This window comes from Caloenas nicobarica, chromosome 21 (genome assembly GCF_036013445.1).
Source record: "Caloenas nicobarica isolate bCalNic1 chromosome 21, bCalNic1.hap1, whole genome shotgun sequence".
Classification (NCBI taxonomy): domain Eukaryota; kingdom Metazoa; phylum Chordata; class Aves; order Columbiformes; family Columbidae; genus Caloenas; species Caloenas nicobarica.
The window spans coordinates 5,441,422-5,464,995 of NC_088265.1; the positions used below are offsets into that span (position 1 = coordinate 5,441,422).

The 23,574-nt window shown below is 40.8% G+C and overlaps 1 protein-coding gene across 4 annotated transcripts in view; it reads right to left on the reverse strand.

Moving 5' to 3' along the window:
• Positions 1 to 584: 584 nt before the first annotated feature.
• CEPT1 (choline/ethanolamine phosphotransferase 1) overlaps positions 585 to 23,574 on the reverse strand; it is a 31,842-nt gene continuing 8,852 nt past the window's right edge. For 3 of the 4 annotated variants that reach the window (XM_065649537.1, XM_065649535.1, XM_065649536.1), the window contains exons 5-9: positions 16,780 to 16,864; positions 4,449 to 4,580; positions 3,379 to 3,537; positions 2,205 to 2,330; positions 585 to 1,425 (exon numbers count right to left, since the gene is read on the reverse strand). In XM_065649537.1, the coding sequence (XP_065505609.1) occupies positions 1,306 to 1,425; positions 2,205 to 2,330; positions 3,379 to 3,537; positions 4,449 to 4,580; positions 16,780 to 16,864 (622 nt within the window). In that variant the 3' untranslated portion in view covers positions 585 to 1,305. Of the gene's footprint in view, positions 1,426 to 2,204; positions 2,331 to 3,378; positions 3,538 to 4,448; positions 4,581 to 9,256; positions 9,342 to 16,779; positions 16,865 to 23,574 lie in introns of all 4 variants that reach the window. The other variant, XM_065649538.1, reaches the window with a different exon arrangement.

Genomic DNA, 23,574 nt, shown 5'->3' on the forward strand with positions numbered 1-23,574 from the left:
CTCAATTCCTTCAAAGAAGAGACACGCGCGGGTGTCTTCAGGTGCTGCTGTGGCTCTGGGTTCCCAGTTGACAGTCGTGTTTTCTGACCATCTCAAGATGCTTCATGCACAGAGGGCTGGAATTCCAGCCACCGGGTTCTGAGCATTCTCCACCAACCAATTCCCAAGCAGTTCCCTGGTATCCACAGCAGATCCTGCTCTGGAGACATCCACACAGAATCAACCCTCCACGAAATCTAACGTAGCCTCCCTGATACAGTTTTGCCACATTTAAAATGGTATTAAAGCAAAAAAAACCAAACACACACGTACCCACACACACACCACCCCAAACTTAGTGCACTATGTAGCAGAGAAAGCTCTTGGAGATCCTGGAATGACAACACTACACACATAAACACATTAGAAAACTGCTTTTTAAATAGCAGGCAGGTTGTACTTCATAAGTCTAAGCAGGACAGAGCAACACACACATCTGAAGACAACCATTGCTCTCAGAATTCTTATTTATTAAGAGCAGAAAGGAAATTTTACTTAAGTTTTATACATAAAAAAGTAAACAGTAAAATTTTCTTTTTATAGTCTTTCCACTGAAGAAAATTGAGAAATAAGTTGTCTTTTTAGATAACGTTTATTTAAAAAAATAAAATTAATTGTCAAAGATACCACACCATTTTGCATGCTGGCCATCCCTTCCGCTTGCAGGACCCTGTTCAACGCATTATTCTTTAGCAAGAAACCGCTTTATCAGCAACGCATAAGCAAAAGAACCACATCAGTCTGGACGCAAAACTCGACAGCTGCTTCAACTACACAAGCTAGTGCGATATCTCCGTTTTTACCAGCTCAGGTCTTTAGTAAATAAATTTCAAGTGGACACTAAACAAGTATTTCACTAAGAGATGATGAAATATTAAAATTAAAAGCAAGTCGTATTGCAGCTGTAATTATACTACATTAGAAACTGGAGTTGTTGGGGATCTATTCACCATATATAGATTATTTTGTAATCAAGGTAATTACAGAGACGGAGCATTATTCCCTGCATGCTTTCCTGGGCTTTGAACCAAGAGTTGACTACATGTAGAGTTGACTAAGGTGGACTTGGAATTCACTCTCTCAGGCAGGAGACTAGTTAAGGAGTGTTACTGATAACAAAGAATAAAAGTTAGACAACATTGATTATTATAAATTACTGTGTTCTTATCTGCCTTTTGCCTTAGTCTCCTACACGTCTTCGCATCCGTTCATGTAGAAAACCAACTCGTTCTTATTTCTCCTTGTGGGGACCCCCCCCACTGTTAACTAATGGTGGTTCGAATGCGTGGAGGACGACTTGATTCGGAACACGTGGATGTGCAGATGGGCGGCGATCTGGTTGCACACGCTGACACAGTACCGGAGCAAATCAAAGAGGGAAAAGATCTGGCACACACAAAAAAACCAAACAACACACACTTAGATCTATGTTTTCATAAAGTATAACACAAGATTATAACACCCCCTGTATTTTTTCAGGATAAAAGCACTAGGGTCTTCTCTTGAGGATTAAATCTCCAACTGTGTACAAAAAAAAAAATGACTCAGGGAAGAAAAGCAGTTTCTAGACGTGCTGGACTTTCTTCTGGCTTTGTAAGAATACAGACTCTTAATTCTAGAATCAGAGAGGGGAAAATTGGTTTAGTAGCTATACAGATACTGTGAAATGCCCATTAACTCTGAATGGTGATAACCATACATAAAACATCAATTTTATTAAAAGGTTAACACTACATTTTGGTAGAGAACACTTGAGTGCTCAATAACACATAGGAGTTTAACTTCAGATATTTTTCCCTAATGGGTGCTGTTAGTAATGACAGATGTACGTGATTCAAGAGCTTAAGGCACAGCCATAATATGCTTGCACTGCCAATAATATATTTGCTTGCTAACAAGACATCACCACAAGTCTTCAAAACATTCAATTCTAAGCTCTGAATTTTTGCTACATGGCTTTAAAACTGTTTCAACCATGCACCAAGCAAACTGTGTTCACCTCTGTTTGCATGAACTCTATTTAAAACCTAGTTAAATATTTAAAGTAGGTTCCCTGTCCCATCAAATCGAGGTGAGTCAGCTGGGCTCACTGGCGCAAACAGGGCTCGTGAAGGAGCACGCAAACCCTTGCAATAAATAGACAGGCAAAGTGAGCCCGTACTTACCAGGGCAATCCAGAGTACAATATACTCATCAATAAAGCTGTTAAAATACTGGTCCAGAAACAATAGCGCTGGGCCTATGAATGCTGTATCGTGCAGGTGCATTTCACTTTTGGTCATGTGTGCAACCTACATTAAAAAAAAAAAAAAAAAGGAAGTGTAAGAAATAAACTTATGCCAGCCAAGGTAGAGTGATTTCAAAATACACAAAGCCAAAAAAGTCACAGTTCAATCCACATTACTGTAAGATATATTGAGTACTTAAGTAGCAGCAGCAATACTGTTTAAACCATGAAAATCTGCAGTTATGTGTGATGCAAGGTTTGCAGAAAAATATCTTTTATTAGAACAACGACTGTGGCTACAGGAATAAAACTTAATGCATTTTCCAGCCCATAAACTCTTCCTCCTGCCAGAAGCAAAACAGTAAAATGGAAGCAGACCGGTAAATGTTAAGGTTCAGTTCAGTCTGGAAACAAAAACTTACATCTGTGAGATCTTACACCACATCCTCACTTCTATCAGCATGGCTGTTGGTGTCACTGTGTAATAAACTGGTTTAGAAATAAACTTTTCTTCCATGGTTATGTCCAACACTGATCCAGTTCATGTGGCAACGTGACATCAACCTGCAGAACTGAGACCGTGTGGGGCGGCGGGTGTTTAATCCCTAATTCATGATGTTCAACTGGGGCTCCTCTCCCTCCTCTCCTGGTACAAACCTAGTCCTAATTTTAACCACTATTTCTCTCTAATTGCTTAAGTTAAACCCCGAGCAACTGTTCCAAACCTCAGCAGCTCTGTCACCTCCTCCCAAACTTTCCTCCCCTCTGCACCCACATCTGAGGGGGGTTTCAGCCACCTCTGCTCCAGCCCAGCTCATCACATGTGCACAAATACACTGTAAAAATGTGAATAAACAGCTGGGAAAGGAGGGGAAACAGAACAGGGGCAACTGAAAGCTGTGCTGGCACTGACTGGCATTAACTTAAGGTTTACACTTCCCTTTCAAACAGGAGAAAGGCTCCGCTGCACCTCCAAATTACTGAAAATAAGTACGAGTATCGCTTCAGTGCACAAACAGAAGCAGTTAGTCAATGGAATAACCAGCGAACTATAAAACCTACAAAGAGTTTTCCTGCAATAACAAGAAACTCAAAGGTTCTGGCACACTTACCACTAGTTTATTTGTTATCTTAGCAGATACAAAACCAAAAGTAAGTATATATAGGCAGGGATGCCGTTCAAAGAGCTGCACAGCAGATTTCTTGTAGATCATTGCAGCCAGTGCAATCACTGAGCCAATGTGAAGAAAAGGTGAAAGGACGCTCGTTCCCTACAGTGAGAATAAAGTCAAAGCTTTAGGTTAACAAAATATACATGTTGCAAAGAAGCCTCAATAAGCCAAGCATGTGGTATTGCAATGGGTGGTTTCTAGTTGAAAATCACATTAAAAACACGTCTTTCTGAACACACAGGAACAAAGTGCAGTGAAACCTGAGTGAGCATCAGCTGAGAAGGTGGTTGAACCTTTCTGGTGCTGGGGGAGAAAAGAAGGTTTTAGGCAGCAAGAAGGGCACAGTTCTGACGCTCGTCACACACACAGGGGCTGACACTGCGAGCAAGGGACAGGAAACAATATTTCTATCGCTTTTTCTGTGCCAGCTAGAAAGCAACTAAAACAGCCTCCTAGGTAGCAAATAATTATTAGGACAGTATTAAAATGGCTTTTTGGAAAACTCCAAAAATCAATCATCTTTACTGAAACATGAATCATCCATAGAATCAGTTTCATTGGAAAAGACCTTTAAGATCATCGAGTTCAAGGTACTTGTGCAGATACTTCCACCGGTACTTTTTAACTGGTAATACGAGTAACACAGATCTTTTAGAAGGATCAAAACCATAACTAATCCTCTTGACAAATTTCCCTCCGAATGTGTTTTTTGCACTGTATTTTTCTATGAATTTTTGGGGGTGTGGGTATTTGTATAACCCATTTTATATGATTAATCCAAAAACTAATATTAAAGTACAATGAGCACTTTTAACCACTCAAAAAATTCAACTCTTGACTCCTAAAGCTACTGTTCTTACACAGACAACATTAACTTGCTTTTCCCAAGCCAGCATGGAACTGAAAGGAAAATATTTCACACGTAGGAGGCATTATGTTCAATAAAAACCAAAGGCATAGCTGAAAAGCCACAGAGTCCTGAAGAGTAACTAGCAGAACAAAGTACTTACTGCTATAGTGGATCCATTTTTGCCAACTCCACCTGTGAAGATCACACCAAAGTAGTTTGTACAGGAGAATATGGTTCCTGCGACAGTACAGAGAGCCGGGAATATTTTGACCTGAATATTCAGTATTGGAATCTTAAGGGAAAAGAGACAAGAAGTTAAAATAAGCACAAGCAAACTAAAATTGGGCTTAACGCTTCTGGTGCACTCAAACACTCCACTTTCCAACACCACATTTGTGTTTCTTTCTCTGTTATACAGAGTTTTTAATTTCTACAAGGCACAGATAAGTATGTATTTTTCCAATAATCCTTCCATCAAGCTTTCCATACAGTCAGACCTGTCTTCAGTTAATTGAAAAGAGCCATCAGAAGCATGGAAGTGGACAGAAACCTAGAACTTGCTGGCTAAATCACCCAGTTATCACATGGAAGAGAAATACACTGGTCATCTTTTCTGAAGCTGGTTGTAAACCTCACAGCTGCCCCAAATCATGGAATCACAGAATCATTTCAGTTGGAAAAGCCCCTCAAGGTCATGGAGTCCAACCGTTCCCCCACCCCTGGCACTGCCCCATGGCCCTGAGAACCTCATCTCCGTCTGTCCAACCCCTCCAGGGACGGTGACTCCAGCACTGCCCTGGGCAGCCTGTTCCAATGCCCCACAGCCCGTTGGAGAAGAAATTGTTCCCCAGATCCAACCTCAACCTCCCCTGGCGCAACTTGAGGCCGTTTCCTCTGCTCCTGGCGCTTGTTCCTGGGGAGCAGAGCCCGACCCCCCCTGGCTCCAAGCTCCTTTCAGGCAGGTCAGAGATCAGCAGCTCTCCCCTCAACTCCTATTCTCCAGCTGAACTCCCCCAGCTCCCATCACACTTGTGCTCCAGACATAAGACTTGCAGTTGTGTTTTAGGTATACAATTACAAAAAAAACCCAACATCTTCACAGGGTCTTAATTGAGGAGCTGCAGCCGTACACTCAGCTGCACAAAGACACTTGGCTCCCCAACAGCAAGGGGTCCCATTACACACAGAAGCCCAAATGAGACCAAGTTCTTTCTATTTTTCTTCAATTACACTCTTTGTGTAGCCTGATCATTAGTTTCCTATCACATTCAACAATGTTTCTCCATCTTTTCAGGGCACAATTTAGAGGGAAAAGCAGCTTTAACTCGTCAGGCCCCATAGGCAGGTGAGCGCCCCGACTGCCTCTCCAAATCACGGCTTCTAGCCAGCTGGCATCATTTGGTGACACTCAAACATATTTCTCCCTTCCTCAGGCTGCACTGTTAAGTCAAAAGCCATTTTCTGAAAGACAGTAAAGAAAGAATAAGTAGTAAACAAAAAGCATATATCGCCACAGACTGGAGTTAACTGTAATCATTCATTAATGTTACGAGCCACAGGGCTTCTCAGTCTCACAAAGCAAGGTCCCTTTGCTGCCCTCTGCTTCACTAACAATACTTTGATATTTACAGAATGGGGTGAAATTTGCTTTTCTACAAGAAGAAGAAAACAATAGCAAGCTTCATACAGGAGTCAAACAACATTAAGCTTGACATTTCCCAAGGAGAAGGGGATCTTGCTGGGAAAAACACCCCATGAACTCCAAGCTGCTACTAAACCATCTGAGAATGATGCTCAGGAAAGGCAGAAGGCTGAGACCGCGCTGCTATAACATCCAGTTTGGCCAGTTTTGCTTTATTAACGCTCCGCTTTTTGCCTCCACTGCTAGCTGCATCAGTGGCAGGTATTAGACTGCACTTATCTGGCAGAAATAATTAATGGGAAACAAAGCTCCACACGGAAATTTGGCAAAGGAAAGTCTAAGGAGAGAGATAAAAAAGTGGCATCTGCTAAATTGCTTTGCATACAAAACGGAGGAAGCAGCGAGGCCAAAAGCTGGAAGCACCGAAGGCAAAAGGCATGGAGGAAAAAGAACAAAAAATATCCGAGTAGGAGTTGTACTCCAAAATCTTCCTACAAAATGGCTTTTTAAATAAGAGGATGCTACCAGGCAAGTACCTTGTCTGGTATTCCATGTATCGCTACAGTCCAGAAAATTATTCTGACCTTGCTGGTAACTGCAGGGGTTTCACCAGAAGTCAGATGTGTGCAGAACTTTGCAAGACTGCATCAATAATGCAGAGGAGTATCACAAGGCAAACGTTTTGCAGGTAAATTAACATGAAGGTTACACTGCACAGAAAGCTTCTGAATACAAATACACCCTCATAAAGGGAGCATTCCAAATTTTGCCTGGGAAAAAAAATCCCACACGTTAATAAAAGCAAGAATGGACTAAGGAGTGCTTGGCAGAGCCTGGGTAAAGCAAGTCCAGAATAATTTGACAGGAAATTAATGTCAGGCATCCAGACTAGACACCGTGAAGAGTTTTGTGCAGCATGAATTGGGATTAAAATAGATATAAAAAATATTTTTATATATATATTAAAAAAATTAGGAAAAAGAGCACAGCAAAGGGCTCAGGGAAGCAGCAGTAAAGTGTGTAAAAGCCTACGCATCCATGAGAGAACAGCAAGGACACAAACTCTTCTTGGCTGCTCCTAGTCCCAACTCCCACAGCCAGCTGGGCAACTTGTAGTATCCTGGTTGTACTTCTCGCCCGGCTGGATCCAGCTGTACGTATCTACGCCTCAGTCACATCTGCAAGGGGAATAACAACCCAGAGCGAGCCAAAACCGAGCTTGCTTCACATTCAGCAAGTGTTTGTGCTTTTAAAGGTTACGTCGTGGAATAAAACTCAAGCAATTGCAGCAATTCTGGCACTTCGAACTGAAAAAACCCTCTAGATAACCAGTGCATCGAACAAGGTCTTGCTCGCTCGACTCACATTTTCCAACTGAGGGTCGCAGCTGCGGTCGTACTTACCATCCACCAGAATGACCGAGCTGCAGGGGCCTTGCAAACGGCATTTGAATGCATTTTCAAAGGAATCAACACTGACAGAGAGAAGGGAGCCAGCACAGGTACACAGCGTTTCACGGGAAAAAAGAAAGCAACAATTGACAAAATACACAGTTTTGCATTTAGACTATTCAGATTGGTTTTACTTTTCACATGGTAGCATAAGAAAGTGGAATGTTTGAGTACACAACCGCATTTTATTTCATTATTTCCACCCCCCCGCCCAGATTGAAACAAATCAAAAATAGCAAACCACCAATTTTGCTGTCACAATGTTGTAACATTACAGGATTAGGAAGGGTAAGGAGGGGCTGTAGGATATATTTGGTGATATATTTTGCTCTGCAAGTAGTAAATAACATTGCTCTCTAAACAAAAATCTCCCAAGTTGAATGAAAAAGGAAAATTCCTCATTGTCACAGGAAACCTGATCAAATGTGTTCTCTGGAGAAACATCTCCAAGCCCAGACTTCAAAACAGTTTAATCTTTCGGACCCCAACTTAGTCGACACAGCGCTTGCAATAGGTTTCAAGATTTTGCTGAAAAGGGATATTTAACAGGTTATTTAAAAGGATTATTTAAGTTATTTAATACTACATGAGAACAATTTCTAAGCTCACATAAACATCACCTTGCACTGAATCGCGCCAGTGTTTTTTCCTCCTTTTTTCAAAGCCGAAAAAGGAAACCAAGAATGTGAATTGTGAAATCCCTATTTATAATGTAGAATAATTACCACGCAGGGACATTGGCCACATCAACCTCTCTGGAAAAGTTTGGCACCAATGAACTGGCTTATCTTTTTTTTTTTTTTAGAATTAGTTCTATTCACACTCTCTACAGATGGTATTTACTTTGCAGTTTACACAATTAATTGGGTAGTTGGGGTTTTTTAAGCCTGAAAGCACACGTAGCAAAACTAGGGTAGCCAAGGTTAGCTCCTTTTTCTAGATATTCTCTCCAATGTTAGAGGGCTCATTTCTCTATAGTTATTTGAAGCAGATTAGAATTTTGTCAATTTGAGGTGACACATTTCAGGAATTTTTGACCATCTCTTGGTTTTAGTGCAAATCAAGATTCCCTTATTCACCTTCAGAATTGCATTTGTCAAGTAAACACACACACACACAAATCTCCAGGAAGAAAAATCTTCCAGGAAATCAACGCTTTAGATATTATTTCCAGAAATTTATTCTATTTAGGGATGCATATACGTGCTTTTCTCTGAGCAATGCTATTTCGACAGCTCAACGTGGCTTCGGTAACATAAAATCAATTTAATGACAATCCATAAACTGCCAGCTGACACCACCTGGCAAGCCTATTATTATTATTATTTTATATATGCATATCAGGATATGCAGCCAGCCCATGACTGCTTTCTCAATTAGGACACTTACTGCTTAAAACAAGGGGGAAAAAACCCCATGCAATCAATTTTTTTCCCCATATAGACAATAGTTTTCAGCCCCATTCAGGCCAAATTCTCTACTGAGGTTTATCAGCCACTCTCCAAAAATTTCCCCCGTCCTCTCAATCCAATTTAATCCTCCCATGCTGCTGATCCAGCTTGTTAAATGGAATTCACTCCAGTTTTGCCCATCTCTCAAAAAAAGTTGGTGCAAATTTCAGTTTGTGCAAAATTGGGGAGCTTTCTACCCACAAACACAAGATACAAAATAAAAATCTTGTTTTAATAACTCTGGTAAAACCAGAATGTGCAGTTGTTGCCATGTTACCTATACTTGTGAATATATATTTCCATTTATGAGGAAAAGCGAGACCCTCTCCTCACAAATTCAACTGTGCTGCTATATGCAGGTGGTTCTTCCAGGTGTCTAAGAAATTATTAAATAGGATAAAAATAAGAACATGAATAAAATTACCAGAGATTGCCAAAAAGGTGGTCCTCCAATCACTGCCAGTAAGTGCATGATTATTATGAAGATTTGTACTTCAGTCACATCAATTCTGATTAGGTACAAAAAGCCAAGAAAAGCAAAATTATTCAAAGCAATTTCGAGTCAGTTATTTGCAAGCTCAGCAGCTCCCCTCTATCATGCACACTGTCAAAACTCCAAAATACAGAGGAAAACAAGGGAGGCAAAATTGATAAATAATTTTGGAAGCAAAAATATATTTGAGTTTTATTAAAATTAAAGGCTGTGGTGTGCTATACTTTTTGTTTTATTTCACAGTGCAATAAAAACCCATTTTGTCAAAAGGAACAGTTGGAACTCTTAACTTTTAATGGATATTCAGTTTTAACCTTGCCCACCAAAAAAAAAAAGAATTTATTTCAGATGAGAAAATTCAGGAAAGATCTTTCTAATCCCTACCCTATTTTTCAATAGAAATATTCCGTCTGAAGAGCAAATTTTAATGAATCCCTGAAGAGTTTATGCAAATGTGAACGGTCGAGTCGGCTGCATTGCTAAAGATTACACAATTCTGCTTCTACGTGCAGTAAAATAGAAACCACTCCTGGTTCTAGTGCAGCCAGGATGTTTTGTAGAAGGACCAGAAGGAAAGGCTTATAGATAAGACTGAGTTTAAGACTGTGTTTTAAAGAGCACGCAAAAGCCTCGGAGTGAGCAAGAGGGAGAAACAGCGAAACGAAGCAATTCCAGAAATAAAGGAAAGGAAAAATACAAGTGAAATATCAAGAGGAGGGACTTGCAGGTGGCTAAGATGAAGCTGTAGAATATTATCTCATACCGGGGTACTGAAGCAAAAAGAATCCTTTGAGACAGTTCGAATTATTTACAGCATACTCCTTATCTCTAGTAATACAGTTTCACCTAAAAGACTCAAAATCTCCTCTTGCTTTGCTGTTACAAAAATCCTGTTGATATTATCAGCTGTGTAGGTATCAGAGAATAACTGTTCAGGGTTTATTTTTGGCTACAAGACCATATAATTCAGCTGAGTTTCAGATCAGTGTGCCACCAAGTTTTCCCTGCAGCCTTTGTTCCAGTTTTGGAGCGGATTCTCTCCTTCGAGCATCTCCAGTCTGCCAAAAATATCATTTCCTTTCAAGCAGCAGATCAATATGCACAAGGGATAATTCTGAGGCTGCACCCAATTCCCACACCGAGCATCCCCCAAAGCAGAAGGGGACGGTACGTGACATTCAATGCAACCTCTGATCATAAAAGATAATAAAGACGGGAGAGCAGCAAAACCCAGGAATTAGTCAGACTCTTCCCCTAGAATGGGAAAGTTCAGCCCAAGCTGTCGGAGGAAAACTGGAGATATTCCAATGAGACCGTTTCCTTTAGGTGGCTTTGCTTTGCAAATTTTCTTTTCACTCCACGAAGCATGGAGATACGATACAGAGAGGAAATTACTGCAGGGATCTTCCTATATTCTGATTTCATATATATATAATACACATAATTCCTAGATATAATATAATGGATATAATTAATAGATTTGTTCAATAACAATCCTATAAGGCAATGAAAACTGGCTCGGAAAAAAAAAAGTTAATTTCCACAAAGAAGAAAGAATGTTCTAAAAAAAAAAAACCAACCAGATTTTCAGTCCTCGTACAAATAAATTGAGCCGTTGAACCACCTTGCAAGAAGAAGTAAAAATGCTCAGCCATGCAAGAAAAGAGACAGAGAAACTGTCTGATTTTTAATGTAAATTGCTTCCTCCTTGCTTTTGGAGTCAGCATAGAAATGTGTTTTTGGCATGACCGGCTGAGGAAGGGCTGAAGCGGCTCTGTGAACCCACACAGGTTCAACAGGAATGTGTTTGAGCCTATTTCACCACTTCTATCAGTGACCTAAAAGAATATAAAGCAACTGGGAAAGCTCACAGAAACTGTGACTAAGAACCAGTGGAGGTAACTCAAGTTTATGGTTTAAATTGGACAGTAAACCAGGTTTCTTTTGGCAGCACTAGTCTTAACGCAAAATGAACTAAGGTCCTATAATTAAAAAGAAAAAAAATCAGGTTGTAAAAAGACACGGTATTCTGAAAGACAAACTCTTACACAAAACTAAGAGCCCAATCAACCCGTGGAAGCAGCACCTGGATCATCTTATTTACGCAGCCACGGTCCAACCTCTGCTCCATTGCCTGTAGTTCTGCCCTCCCAAACTCCAATAAAAGTGGCATCAGGCAGCTGGAAAGGGTTCAGTAATGACCTGCAAGAATATTTGGTTAGAAACTCCTCCCTGACTTATTATAAGAATCTCATATTGCAGAACAAATAGGAGCCTTAACTTCAATTCTACATAAAGAGAAGTTTTATAACACTACAGGGCTTGTTAAGACAGAAGACAAGGACTGAGGAGAAACTAAACACTATCACCTAAAATAAAGAGTCAGCTCTTAATACCAAGGATGAAAAAGAACTGGAACACATTATAATACCTACAAGGGATCCTCTTGTCACCTACACTCATTCAAATCCCTGTTGGATGGCTTTTGAAAAGACACACTCCGTAACTGAAGTTATGCCTGATGCTGGAATTATCCAGTGATTTTTTTTTTTTTTTTTTGGGGGGGGGTTGGTGTTTTTTCTTTTTTCAGAATGTCAAACGGCCACTACTTTGAAATCTAAGAATACAGGAATGCAGCTCCTCAAAGCTCGACTACAAAAAGGAAGAACACCGGGAAGAGAAGCTGGGTGAAAGGGGAAAGAGCCACGCTGTTCATTTACTTTGAATTTAAAATGACTGTGCAGCTACAGCATTAACATGGACTAAATCCACACTGCTGCTAAAAGGAGCGGTCATCCCGGTTTCTCTAAACACCAACCACTTTTCACCCCGCCGAAAAACAACTTCTCAGGCCCACTTTCTCCCTTGTGCCAGCTCTACAGTCTCATGCCATCGACTGCATTGGGAAATTGCCTTGCCTAAAATGACCTAAACAAAAAAAGGAGAAGAAAAGCAAGGCTCCTGTCCCAATTTCTAGCGTATCAGCTTTCCTTATCCTTTTTGTGTGGCCTCTGGACTGATGTAAGCACAAGGAGAGGGCAGTGAAGGGCTGAGCTGCCTCTTCTGGCAGCTGAACTAAACTCTGCTGAGTCAAAGTGACTCTGCAGCTCCAGACTTACAAGGGAGGGAAAGGAGGAAAATACAGGGAGCTAAGGCTTCCAAATGCAACACAAGTGGACTGCAACCAGCATTCATCCAAGTCCTGAGCAGCCCTTAAAAATATAACATAGTAAAAGTGAAAGAATGCAATTAGAAAACAAAGAATCAATGGTTTTGTCATGAAACACACTGAGCAAAGGGGACGTACAGCGCTACCTGGAAAGCGTTAACACGTCAGGCGATCTAGAGGACGTTCATTCCTCTGCTTTAATGATTAACTTGTATTTATGAATCGTTTCAAGATTAAATGCGCTGGTAATAAAAAGATCCATAAATTGCCTCAGTTCCCATATTGTTTTAAACTCTGGTGGAACTGGGAAGGTACCGAATAAGGTGACAAGACAAAACCATGACTGCAGGGAAAGCCATTCGCTCGGTTTGGATGGAGATCCACTAAAAAGCCTTTCTGTACTACCCACGCTGGCCTTTTGAGCAAAAAAAAATACATGGCTTGCTTTAGTGGCTAAGGAAATTATTTGCAAAGCAGGGTGAAAACATTCCTGCTTAAATGCTACAGAAATAGTACACTATTTTTTTCATTACACATTGGAGTGTCTCTCCCTGTGACAAGGACTGTAGAAAACATGAACTGCAGTAGTGGATCATCGATTGACTAATAGTAGAAAAGGATTTTTAGATGCAACGCAAAAAAATAGGTACCAAGAGGAAAACACACCCACGACATCGGGAAATCAGAAGTGGGTGCTGCGAGTCCCCCATTTAATTAGTGCACAGAACGAGCAGCCTGGTACCATAAGCAGACCTGTAAGAAAAGCAAAAATATTTCTGTAGGAAAAGCAAAAATATTTCAAAGCAAGAACAGAACCAGCCAGTTCAAAGTCTATTTTCTCCTTGTGTTTGTATTCATTTACTCATTGAAATGCTACCAAAAAAAGAAAATAACCAGCAGCATGAATTCTGCAGTTCAAGGGGGTTCGTTAAAGCCTCTTAAGTGGGATATTTTCAGCAATCACTCCAGCCACACTTCCCCTAACCTGACGGTTTTTTTGCCCGATGTTTCCTGACAAATTGAGCCATGTCAGCATTGCTCAAACAGTTTATGTTGCTAGGATGATGTAGAGACACAGCGCACAATATGCGGCGGATCCCTGATTCCTATGAAATGAAGAAAACGAAACAACCCGTTTCCCCCAAGACCTGCCCGCGCTACAATAGAGGGACGGAAAGTTATTGTAGCAGTTCCTCAGACACAAAGCGGTCGAGTTCCAAAGATTACTCTCCAAATAAACCAGGGGCTTTTTCATCTTCTAGAAAACAAACAGAAGACCCGTATTGAGTTTAAGATCAGCAGGAGCATCCAGGCAAAGAGCAAGGAACAAGATCAGACAAAGCAACAAAGAACGTAGACTCAATAGTTGAACAAGCTAAAAATGCCAAGACAGAACATCGAATTGCAAGGCTGAGAAAAACACCCCAAATGACCCTGAAAAGAATGATTCCGCAAACTGATGTTAGGAAAGAATAACAGAGCTGAAGACAGCAAACAGGCACTAGGTCAAACAACATCAACACCGCCCCAGCTCCCTTTGGGAACTAAAGGCTGCAAACAAGAATATTTAAGTGTTTTAATTCAGGTGAAGTTAGGGAAGCATTCAAGTTGCAAGGTTTGCGATGCACGGTTCACCCCTTGCTCCCTGGCTGCCCAAACCCACAAGCCAGCAGAACCACAAGAGGCATTTTCTTGTTTTTGCAGTGAGACTGCAATGGATCATACCGCACGCATTTCAAAATGCTTTAATCTATTAATCTTGTCATGCTGAATTTAAACACAGATTAATTGCTACTTTCTAATTACGTTTTCTGACATAATAGAAGATTATCAGGACCAGTATTATTTTAACGTTTTTATTTCCTACAAAAGTCCAAGTATTTTCCAGACTCAGTAATCTTAAACGCCTCCATCTATATGGTTGTGCTAAGCTGTATTAAAATCATTCTTGTCTTTGAAAAAAACCACCAAAATGTGAGGTAAAACATTATAAGCAAAAGTTACTTTGCCCCAGTGAAGGGGATGCAGGACTGAAGCTCCTAAGGATTCTGCACATTTGCACTTCAAGCAAACCTGTTTTAATTTCATTCCCAAAATCTTTTTGCTTTCCATTCTTTAAAGCCTTCGGGTTCTTTTAAATAATTTCTCCATAGGCTAAATGCATAAACAAAACGTCACGAACAATTTAAGAATTTTTTCACCTCTCTTTGATGAATAAAGCACCTTACTGTCCTGCATGTGTAAGCATGAGGTTTATCTGTGTCGCAAGAATTGCAAATCTATTCACTCCACATTTTGCCAGATCATGGAGTATTTTCAAGGCAGGACCATGTTGTTATCCTTTCTCACTACAGAGGTTTGTCACGTGAAACAGCTCCCAGATGGAAAAGAATAATGTGAATACATATTTCCTGTAGCTTAACCATCTCGGAGATGGTGCAATACTGCAATAAAAATGCACCTGACCCCAAGCTGTGTAAAATAAGCATGATGCTTCGTGTGTTCTGAGAAGCAGCATCTTTACTTAATTGTTAAGACTAAAAATAAAGATGCCAGAATACATCTGAAACTACATATGCAAGAATTGAAGAAGATAATTAAGTCCATTCTGTAATTTGGTATGCTTAAATCTGGTTAAAATTAGTATGCAGGAGGGGACTTGTCGCAAGGAAACACTTGGCATTCTGTTACCGGAGCAAAAGCGACAAAATGCTCATCCACTGCACACCCCTCCTACCAGGCACTGCGATTATTTGTAAAACAAATTGCTTTTTGAACAGCAAAGGCATCATTTCCAAGGGTGGATGCCACAAGTGGGGTGACATCTCCACCAGCTGTGGGTCCCAACTCCTCCCTCTCGCCATCGATGGCAATTTGTCCTCAGTCAATTCAAATAATTCCCTTTCATTACGGAATCTGAGTTGTTTCCTCTCACATAACTATAGTATCAACGGGCAGCTTCGGAATTCTCCAAGTGTTCTGGTACTAAGGGATTTTTTAAATTATTATTATTATGATTATTTTTTTCCGCCCTAGGTGACTTCAAGCGGAGTTGTAACGCTTATCACAACAGGCTAAAATCTTGATTAAACTCTTCCTTCCTTCAAGTTACTGCTTGCTACGTTACCATTTCCTGACAGTAAGTATTTCCAGCCTTTCATAGACTGTCAACAAAGTATTTAAAAAATTATGTCATCTGGCACTGGGCCTAACCTGTCAGAGGCGGGTGGTGGACTCGACACATCGTGATTGACCGGCTTGCTGATATGGTTGGATCTAAAGCAGAGCTGCTAATTAAAGACTCTTCCTAATAGGCTCATGAAAGCAGAGATCGTGCTGAATCTATGACATGAACAAACCCAAAGAACAGTGTCATTGGCATCAATGCGAGTTTGACAAGAGCTATGTAAACAACAAAAAAAAAAAGAGTCAGTTTTATGTAAGATCTGATGCAGTTCTCAGGAGGCAATCAAAAAGTTGTCCTTGTATCCTCAAATATTTCAAGGGAAACTCCTGGTTAATAATCCAGCAACTACAAGAAATATCAAGGAACCCAACTTACTTTTAATGATACAGATTTATGGAGGGGGAAAAAAACCCCACCTGTACACAGTCTATTAAAAGAGCTGAAATAAGGAAGAGAAAGTCCTTTCTAAAGAAATATAAAGCAGAGCGAAGGAGGATATATTTAGCACAGACAGAAGGAAAAGCATTTTGAAAATAAAGGCAACCAGGAAATGAAGTTACTTGAAGATACAAGCAGAGTTGAATGACGAGACTCCAGTGATGAAACTCAAACCAGGCATTTTTAACCCATAACCAGTGACTTTTTAAGCTATTGCACTGTGTCCAGTTCCCTGAACCAGCCAAGCAATTCTTTTTTTCTGGTGGAAAGATATTAAATGGCAACAAAGATTTCTACAACTTTCCAAAGCAGTTCCAACAAAATTATTCTCCAGCCACACTTACAGAGCTGCTTCCACAACCCTGCTTGGCTTTTAGGTGAAGCCAGAACTACGACAAAATAAAAAGAAATGTTTATATCCTTTTTTTTTTTCCTGTTTAGCAGGCAGGTTTTTGCTTTCAAGTAAAATATGGTATTAATACTTTCCAAAAAATTATTTCCAGTTAGATCAGATTTTTACATTTTACTACATTTTGTATTAAAGCACTTGTGAAATATTCTGAGGAAGGTGTTTTTCATATATCGGTTATTATGTGCATGACAAAGGTGCTGTCTCTGCTCAGCCCGTGCCATTGGCAGCAGCGTTAATGTTGGTTTTACCGTGTAGTTCCAGAACCAGGGCCCCAGAGTTCCCGTTAGGAGCTGCATCGCTACCGTACAGAGCACAGACTCCGTAACATCAAATCTACGCGCGAGGGAAAGAAACAGTTCAAAACGTTTTCCTGGGCACTTCAGTGGAACCATTAAAATGGATCTTCAGTGGCAGCATAAAGAACAAAATCCAGACAACTACTGAGCGGCACTGAGGTAACTTAAACAGGTAGGAGAGAGGAAGGGAATTAATAAGAGCATTAATGGATTAACAAAAATATTGTAACCCATATAGTATTTTACAAATTGAAAATTCCATTCGGAGCTGCTACAATTTACAGGACCACTCCAAAACAATCATGGGTGTGTGCACGAGGAAACAAAATTAAGTTCTTTGCTCCAAGTCACAGAAAATAAAATTCACAAATTCACAATCAAATACAATCCAGAACCTCTCATCTCCCTACTCATATTTCCAAATGACACTGAATATGTGAATTCTTTGTATTTTTTGTAGAGCAAAAGCTCAGACTGCATCTTCAGTTTGCCACCTCTAAGGGGAAGCTGAGAGTTTCACCTCCCTGCTCACACGGCTCCTTGGTAAATAATGCTGAAATAATCCAAGTGAGCTCTGGACTCCCATTCAGTGGCAACCGAGCTCTGCTCTGTATGTATTTGTTTTTCATTCCTGACAGAAAGGGATGAAAAAAAATATGCTGCGGTCAAAGCCACAACTACCACACACACTTCTGATGGTAAAATGTAGCTTTACAGCTAACTAAAATATTTCAAAATGTCATCAAACTAAAATTACATCAAACCATCTAGTTAAAGAAAAAAATATATTTATATTTCAGCAGTAACAGATTCAGCCATAACAGAGACCCTGTTTATTGCAGTGCTTATCAAAGCATTCCTGGAACAGAAGCCTGCAGGGTGCCGTCCAGTAACGTGCCAATTCATTAAAAAGGTACATCAGAAAACCAAAGTTCATGGTGGTGGCACTGATAGAAATACAGTAACGCTGCTCAGTCCCATGCCTGGTGAGAGGGCACAGTGAATCTCAGTCTGATAAACATTCTCAGTTTAATTATCACAGCACATCATACAGTAAATAAGTAGAAAAGGTGACATTTGCTATTTTAGGGAATACAGGAAGAGAAAGCCACATGTGCAAACACAGCTAACTTGGGTACTTTTAACAGCTGCAGTTTCTTTTCCTTTTTTTTTTCCTATGTTACTTTAAGTGATATTTGTAACTCAGACATGGATTCATTTTTTTAAACATTAACTGGGAAAGCTTAAAAAGGTCCTTCAACCTCGGCATGTGCTTCACTCTGCTTGGCTGTTGGGAGTGGTAAGTCTTACTCTGTATTCTGCCTGCTCTGCTGGGCTCCTTTGTCAAGCTGGGAAGAGTCTTCAGCCAATTAACACGAATTGATTAGTCACACATCCAGAATATACTCTTGTCAGTGCTAATTTATTGAGAATATTCTATTGGCAATGCTTAAAAGTTGGTGTTTGATTAAACAAGCTATTAGGCTTTAAAAGGAATCAAGTCTCAGAGTTTGGAGACAGCTGTCGTGGGTTCTTTCCTTGTCCAGATTGGTGAACTAAATAGGATTTAATTCAAAGTTGAGAGATTTCCTGAGAAAGTGAAAAAAGAAAAACAAAAACAAGAACAGGAAAAAGATATTTATACCGGAGAATGCTCTGAAATCAAGTCAATCACTATTGATATAGCTGATCTAATGCAGCTTTTGAATCTTGTGTGAAAATACTGGGGGTGTTGATGTACCATCCTCCTCCTCTCCACCACACAGAATTCCTTCCAACAGCCCCACGTAGCAAAACACATCAGACAAGAAAAACACTCCTGCCTCGTCAGCAAACAGAAGTGATGAGGCTGGGAAACTCAAGGGGAAACGTCTACTATTGAGCACCCCGCGCAGCAGCGCTCTGCTCTGAGAAATGACGGTTCTTCCATCTGGTTTATCCATATCTACCGAGCATGCAAGCGGGATTACTCAGGCTGGGCAACAAACTACGGATCCGAGCAGGAGACAAAGGATTGTTTTCTTAAGGGAACCGCTGCAGCAAGAAAAGAATGTTCATCATCACAACACAAGAGGAGGAAAAAAAAGGGTAAAAGTCACATGCTAGGAGTCTAAATGCTTAAAGGTTGTAACGGATTTTAGTCTTAACTCATTCCAACCCAGCGTTTTCACTCGGATGAAATATAAATAGCACAAGTAAAGCAAACTGTACAGGAGAAAGAAACAAGTACATGAATTAAAACTATTTGCAGCTACAGGAAATTCATGTTGAGGTAAAAGCAATATTAAAAATTAGAAGCTTTTCTCCTTTGCTTGTGTTAATACACTGAAGATGATATGTAATTTTCCTTCTGCTGCTCACTAACGTATATTAGAAGTTGTACATGTCAGATAACAAGGAATAAAAACATAATAGCATGTGGCTATTATGTTGAAGCTCAGTTTCACAGAGCAGCAAGAACATCTTTCAATGAGAAAGGCAGAAAAATCAGCAGCATCTCTGCACGTCAGCGCTTGGTTCTTGGTTTCAAGCACCGTCAAGGGACTTGTGAGAGGGAGAGGAGGAGGATCATGATGTGGAAAACCCCCCCTCGTTACTGACATCAGCCCTCAGCAATTCCAGCTGTACACAGTCATGCTGTAGCAAGGCACTTATATGTATTTATACGACACATACCAAGCTACAGAAATGCTGACAGAAGGCAACAAGTACTGAAGTCCGCAGGAGGCGGCAGGTTGAAAGGAGCAAACTTAACACCTACAACAATCCTTCAACACATGCGCCTTGCAAGTGCTGAGAAACTAATTCCCCCCTGACATCAAGAGAGATTCTACTGACCTTCAAACTTTGCCCTGATAACACCCAAGGTGTTAAAGTTCTTAAAGAAGTCTTGGGGAAAAAAAAACCATAAAATGGAAATTTTTAAGCCCTATCATCACAGAGATTACTGCCTTATCTCCTACCACAGTCCTGAGATCCTGAAGCTGTTCCCAAGAGCAAGAATCCCACGTGCTAAACTTTGACTTGGAAGGCTTCCACCTCTAGATTTTGATATTTGGTGTGAATTGGCCACCTAAGACAGCATATTAACTCCTTTTCTGCTAATTGCTCACAAGGAAGGCTTCACTTAGCTGCTTTCTGAAATACAGCGCCATTTAGTAATCTCTCCTTTATACCTCAAGGGTAGGGCTGGCAAGAGGGTTCTGGTGATTAACCGAATTAACCTTCTCCCCTTCCTAAACCAACCCACTGTCAAGTGGGCTCTTGCACATGTACAACTGCTACAGTGTCACTGAACAAGAATGTTCCCCCAAATTCTCCAGCATTCCTCAATAATGGCTGTTTTGTTAGACAGCCTGAATTCTTTTCCTTTCTCTAGGGACTGTTATTCAAACAGTGAAATAACGTTTTTAACTTCTCAGTTATATGAAAGCTGGTAAAAACTGATCCTTCCTCTCAGTGTTTACTGATACAACTTTATGAAGGATACTTAGAAGCTAATTTCCACCTCCTTGTGTGCATATATATTTACACAAACATATATTCAGCCTGGAGAAGGCACCGGGGAGACCTTATTGTGGCCTTTCTGTGCTTAAAAGGGGCTGATAAGTAAGATGGGGACAGACTTTTGAGCAGGGCCTGCTGCAACAGGACAAGGGGTGATGGTTTTAAACTAAAGGAGGGAGATTCAGGCTGGACATGAGGAAGGAATTGTTGCCCCTGAGGGTGGTGAGAGCCTGGCCCAGGTTGGCCAGAGAGGTGGTGGCTGAACCATCCCTGGAGACATCCCAGGCCAGGCTGGACAGGGCTCTGAGCAACCTGAGCTGGTGCAGATGTCCCTGCTCATGGCAGGGGAGGCACTGGGGGAGCTGGGGAGGTCCCTTCCCACCCCAAATATTCTATGATTCTATATATACACACCCCGCTATAATATCTACTATCACAAACTTCCTGTACTTCAATTAGGAAAGGCTGGAATAAACCAGATTAATGCAATAACTTGTAGGAGAAATGCTGGAGACCATGGTGCAGCACCCTCATGTCTCTGGGTAGACCCTTGATACATGCCCACTGGATTTTTAAAAAATGATTTAACACCTTCCCCCTAGTCTGGCATGGCCAAGCACAGAAGGTCGTTACCTGTGTGGTGCTGTGTCTCGTGTCTCTTAAAGAAGACACTCAAATTGCAGTGCAGAACCCAGCTCAGCCCTGACAGAGACCAACAGCTTCACTTCCAACTACCCTGGACTTGAGACGGCTCCCACTCTCTCTGCACTGAGCTTGCAAGGCTGAATACAGCACCAAACCTGCAGAAACACAGACGCTTCCCAAAATCCTTCCTGAAGGCAAAACCCTGAGCAGGTGCAGGACTGAATCCAGGTGGAATAAGTCTGGATTTGGAAGAGCCAGAGCTAGTAATTCCAACTGGGCTCCAGCTGAAGGCAGGCAGATTCCCTTCAGGTTTTGTGCACCACATTCCCCAGTGCTCTCGTTTCTACACCGTGTTCCTAAAATACCAGATCTGCTTCCACATGGACATGTGGAATCCTGTTGGGGCTGGCCACTTTGATTTTTGTGATATGCAGAAGAAAACTCACTTTTTCCAAATCTGAGATGCCCCAGTTAGGGCACAGCTGCACCCAGACAAGACTAAGCCTGAAACAAAGCTCCTTCTATATTGCAGCCCAGCAAGTCCACAATCCAGACAAACCAGTTACTGGGCTATAAAACAGGAGAACAAAGTAATTATTTGGACTGCTTCAATATCAATTTTTTCCTGCAATTCAGAGCCACCTTTTAGTTCTTCTGTATATTCCTGCACTTTTATGAGCCCATTCTCAGATCAGGTGTTTGTTTTTAAACAAAACTTCTTCCTCCAGCTCTATTCATGCTGTTCCCTGCTGTCTCTGCACTGTTGATGTTACTACACTGACTTTTACTGTAACAGCCAAACTTGCTTTGAGACACTTCCTGCTTCCTCACCAGGAATTTTTAAGCAATACTGACCTCTAGCTATTTTTTTGAGCTCTTTAACCAACTCAAGTTGATTATCAAAAAGTCCGCATCAGCTGCCAAGATCTAATTAGTATGATCATTTAAAGATGCAGGCAGATCACAGGACTTTACCATCTCAACTGATTACTCCTGGAGCAGCGCAGGGCAGCTCCCCACAGTTGTCAGTGGGAAGAAAAAGAACCAGCGCAGTTGATGGATTCAGTAAACAGGCACAATTAAACTCCTAGTTTTCCTACTCCACCCGCAATACTCCGCAGGAATTTAGCAGAAGCGATGCAGTTTCCTTCTCCCTCGGGGAGAACACTCCTGCTCTGCAGACAGACTAACACAAAGTGCCCTCTGCACAGGTCAGTGAATTGTCACAGCTGGTACACTGACAGTGTAGACAAATCAGACATTCTGCTCCACAAGCACACATTTCATCTGACATATCGATTTTTTTTTAAGACAATGGACTTTTTCAGAAAGCCAAATTGATTAGACATTTAACCATTCCAGTTTGAGCTGTAAGGCTTGAAATATTAATCTCTCTCTTTAGCAGTCTGCTGCTCTTCTCTGAGCCCTTTCCAATTTGCTTATTGAGTTGATGTTTGTAATGAAATACAATTTCTTGGACTTAATCTCATCACAGAAATACAATAACCAACTACGTGCTCTTTCCTGCTGCTTTGGAACGGAAGGCAAGTTAGAAATGCTGTCACGTTTCCTAAGACATCACTACGATTCACAGCCCCTCCATGTATTTTCGACAGAGTTCCTATGTGGGATACACAGACAGGTAAAAGCTCCTGTGCACTAAGACCTTTTCGGCTCCTTCCAACATCTGTCTCCAGTTGCACTTACTCAGCAGTAAGAATACCTAAGCCTGTGCACTCCAGGGAATCTGAAAGGATAGACAAAATATAGACTTTGTTTTCAGTTTTATGATTGGTGAGATGAAAGCTTCAGAAAGAAACTAGTAGCAAACAGTGAGAATCAATTAGCTGGATAAATAATCTCAGTTTTTGCCATAGAAATGAACATCAACTTATGGCAGTCTATTAACCTTATGACACAGGGCGAATGAAGAAACAAATGTGTTTACTACACAGTGCTGTCAGTTATCTAAAATAATGATACACATGTATCTGTGTGCTTATTGCCTCCTCTAAATTAGCTGCATATTGATAGATCATCAAATTTTCATAACAGAAGGCCATGCAGAACAATAGTATCTGCTACAAAATGCTGTCCCCAAAACACAAAGACTCCTCACAAGAGCAAAAAGCAAAAGTTACAGTTAATACCAGGAGTAATTACACATTTGTCTGCAGCACAAAGGCAAACTGAGTGGTTTTGATACTTGCATCTGTAAAGTCAGGCACATGCCAAGATTGATTTTTTCATGTTCCTTGGGGTTATCAGGGCCCTGTAACATTCAAAGGGAGCGAAAAGCCTTTAGGATTGAGACTTTCGGTATAGTATAAAAGTGAGAAACCTAAAACAAGACTTGAGCCACATGTGTTACTTTAAAGATTTAAATATTAGAATTGACTGAAACTAATCTAATCTGCTTTGGTGTAGTCAGGGTTAGAACAGGGGTCTAGACTTGTTCTTTTCTTCCTCCAATAGACATTGAAAGCTGCTTCAACGTCTTATGTTTTTGAGCAGAAACTGCATTAGTAATCTGCCAAAATGGCTGTTTTAGATGAGAGATCCACATTTATATTATTTTAGTAGTATCTGGGTAAC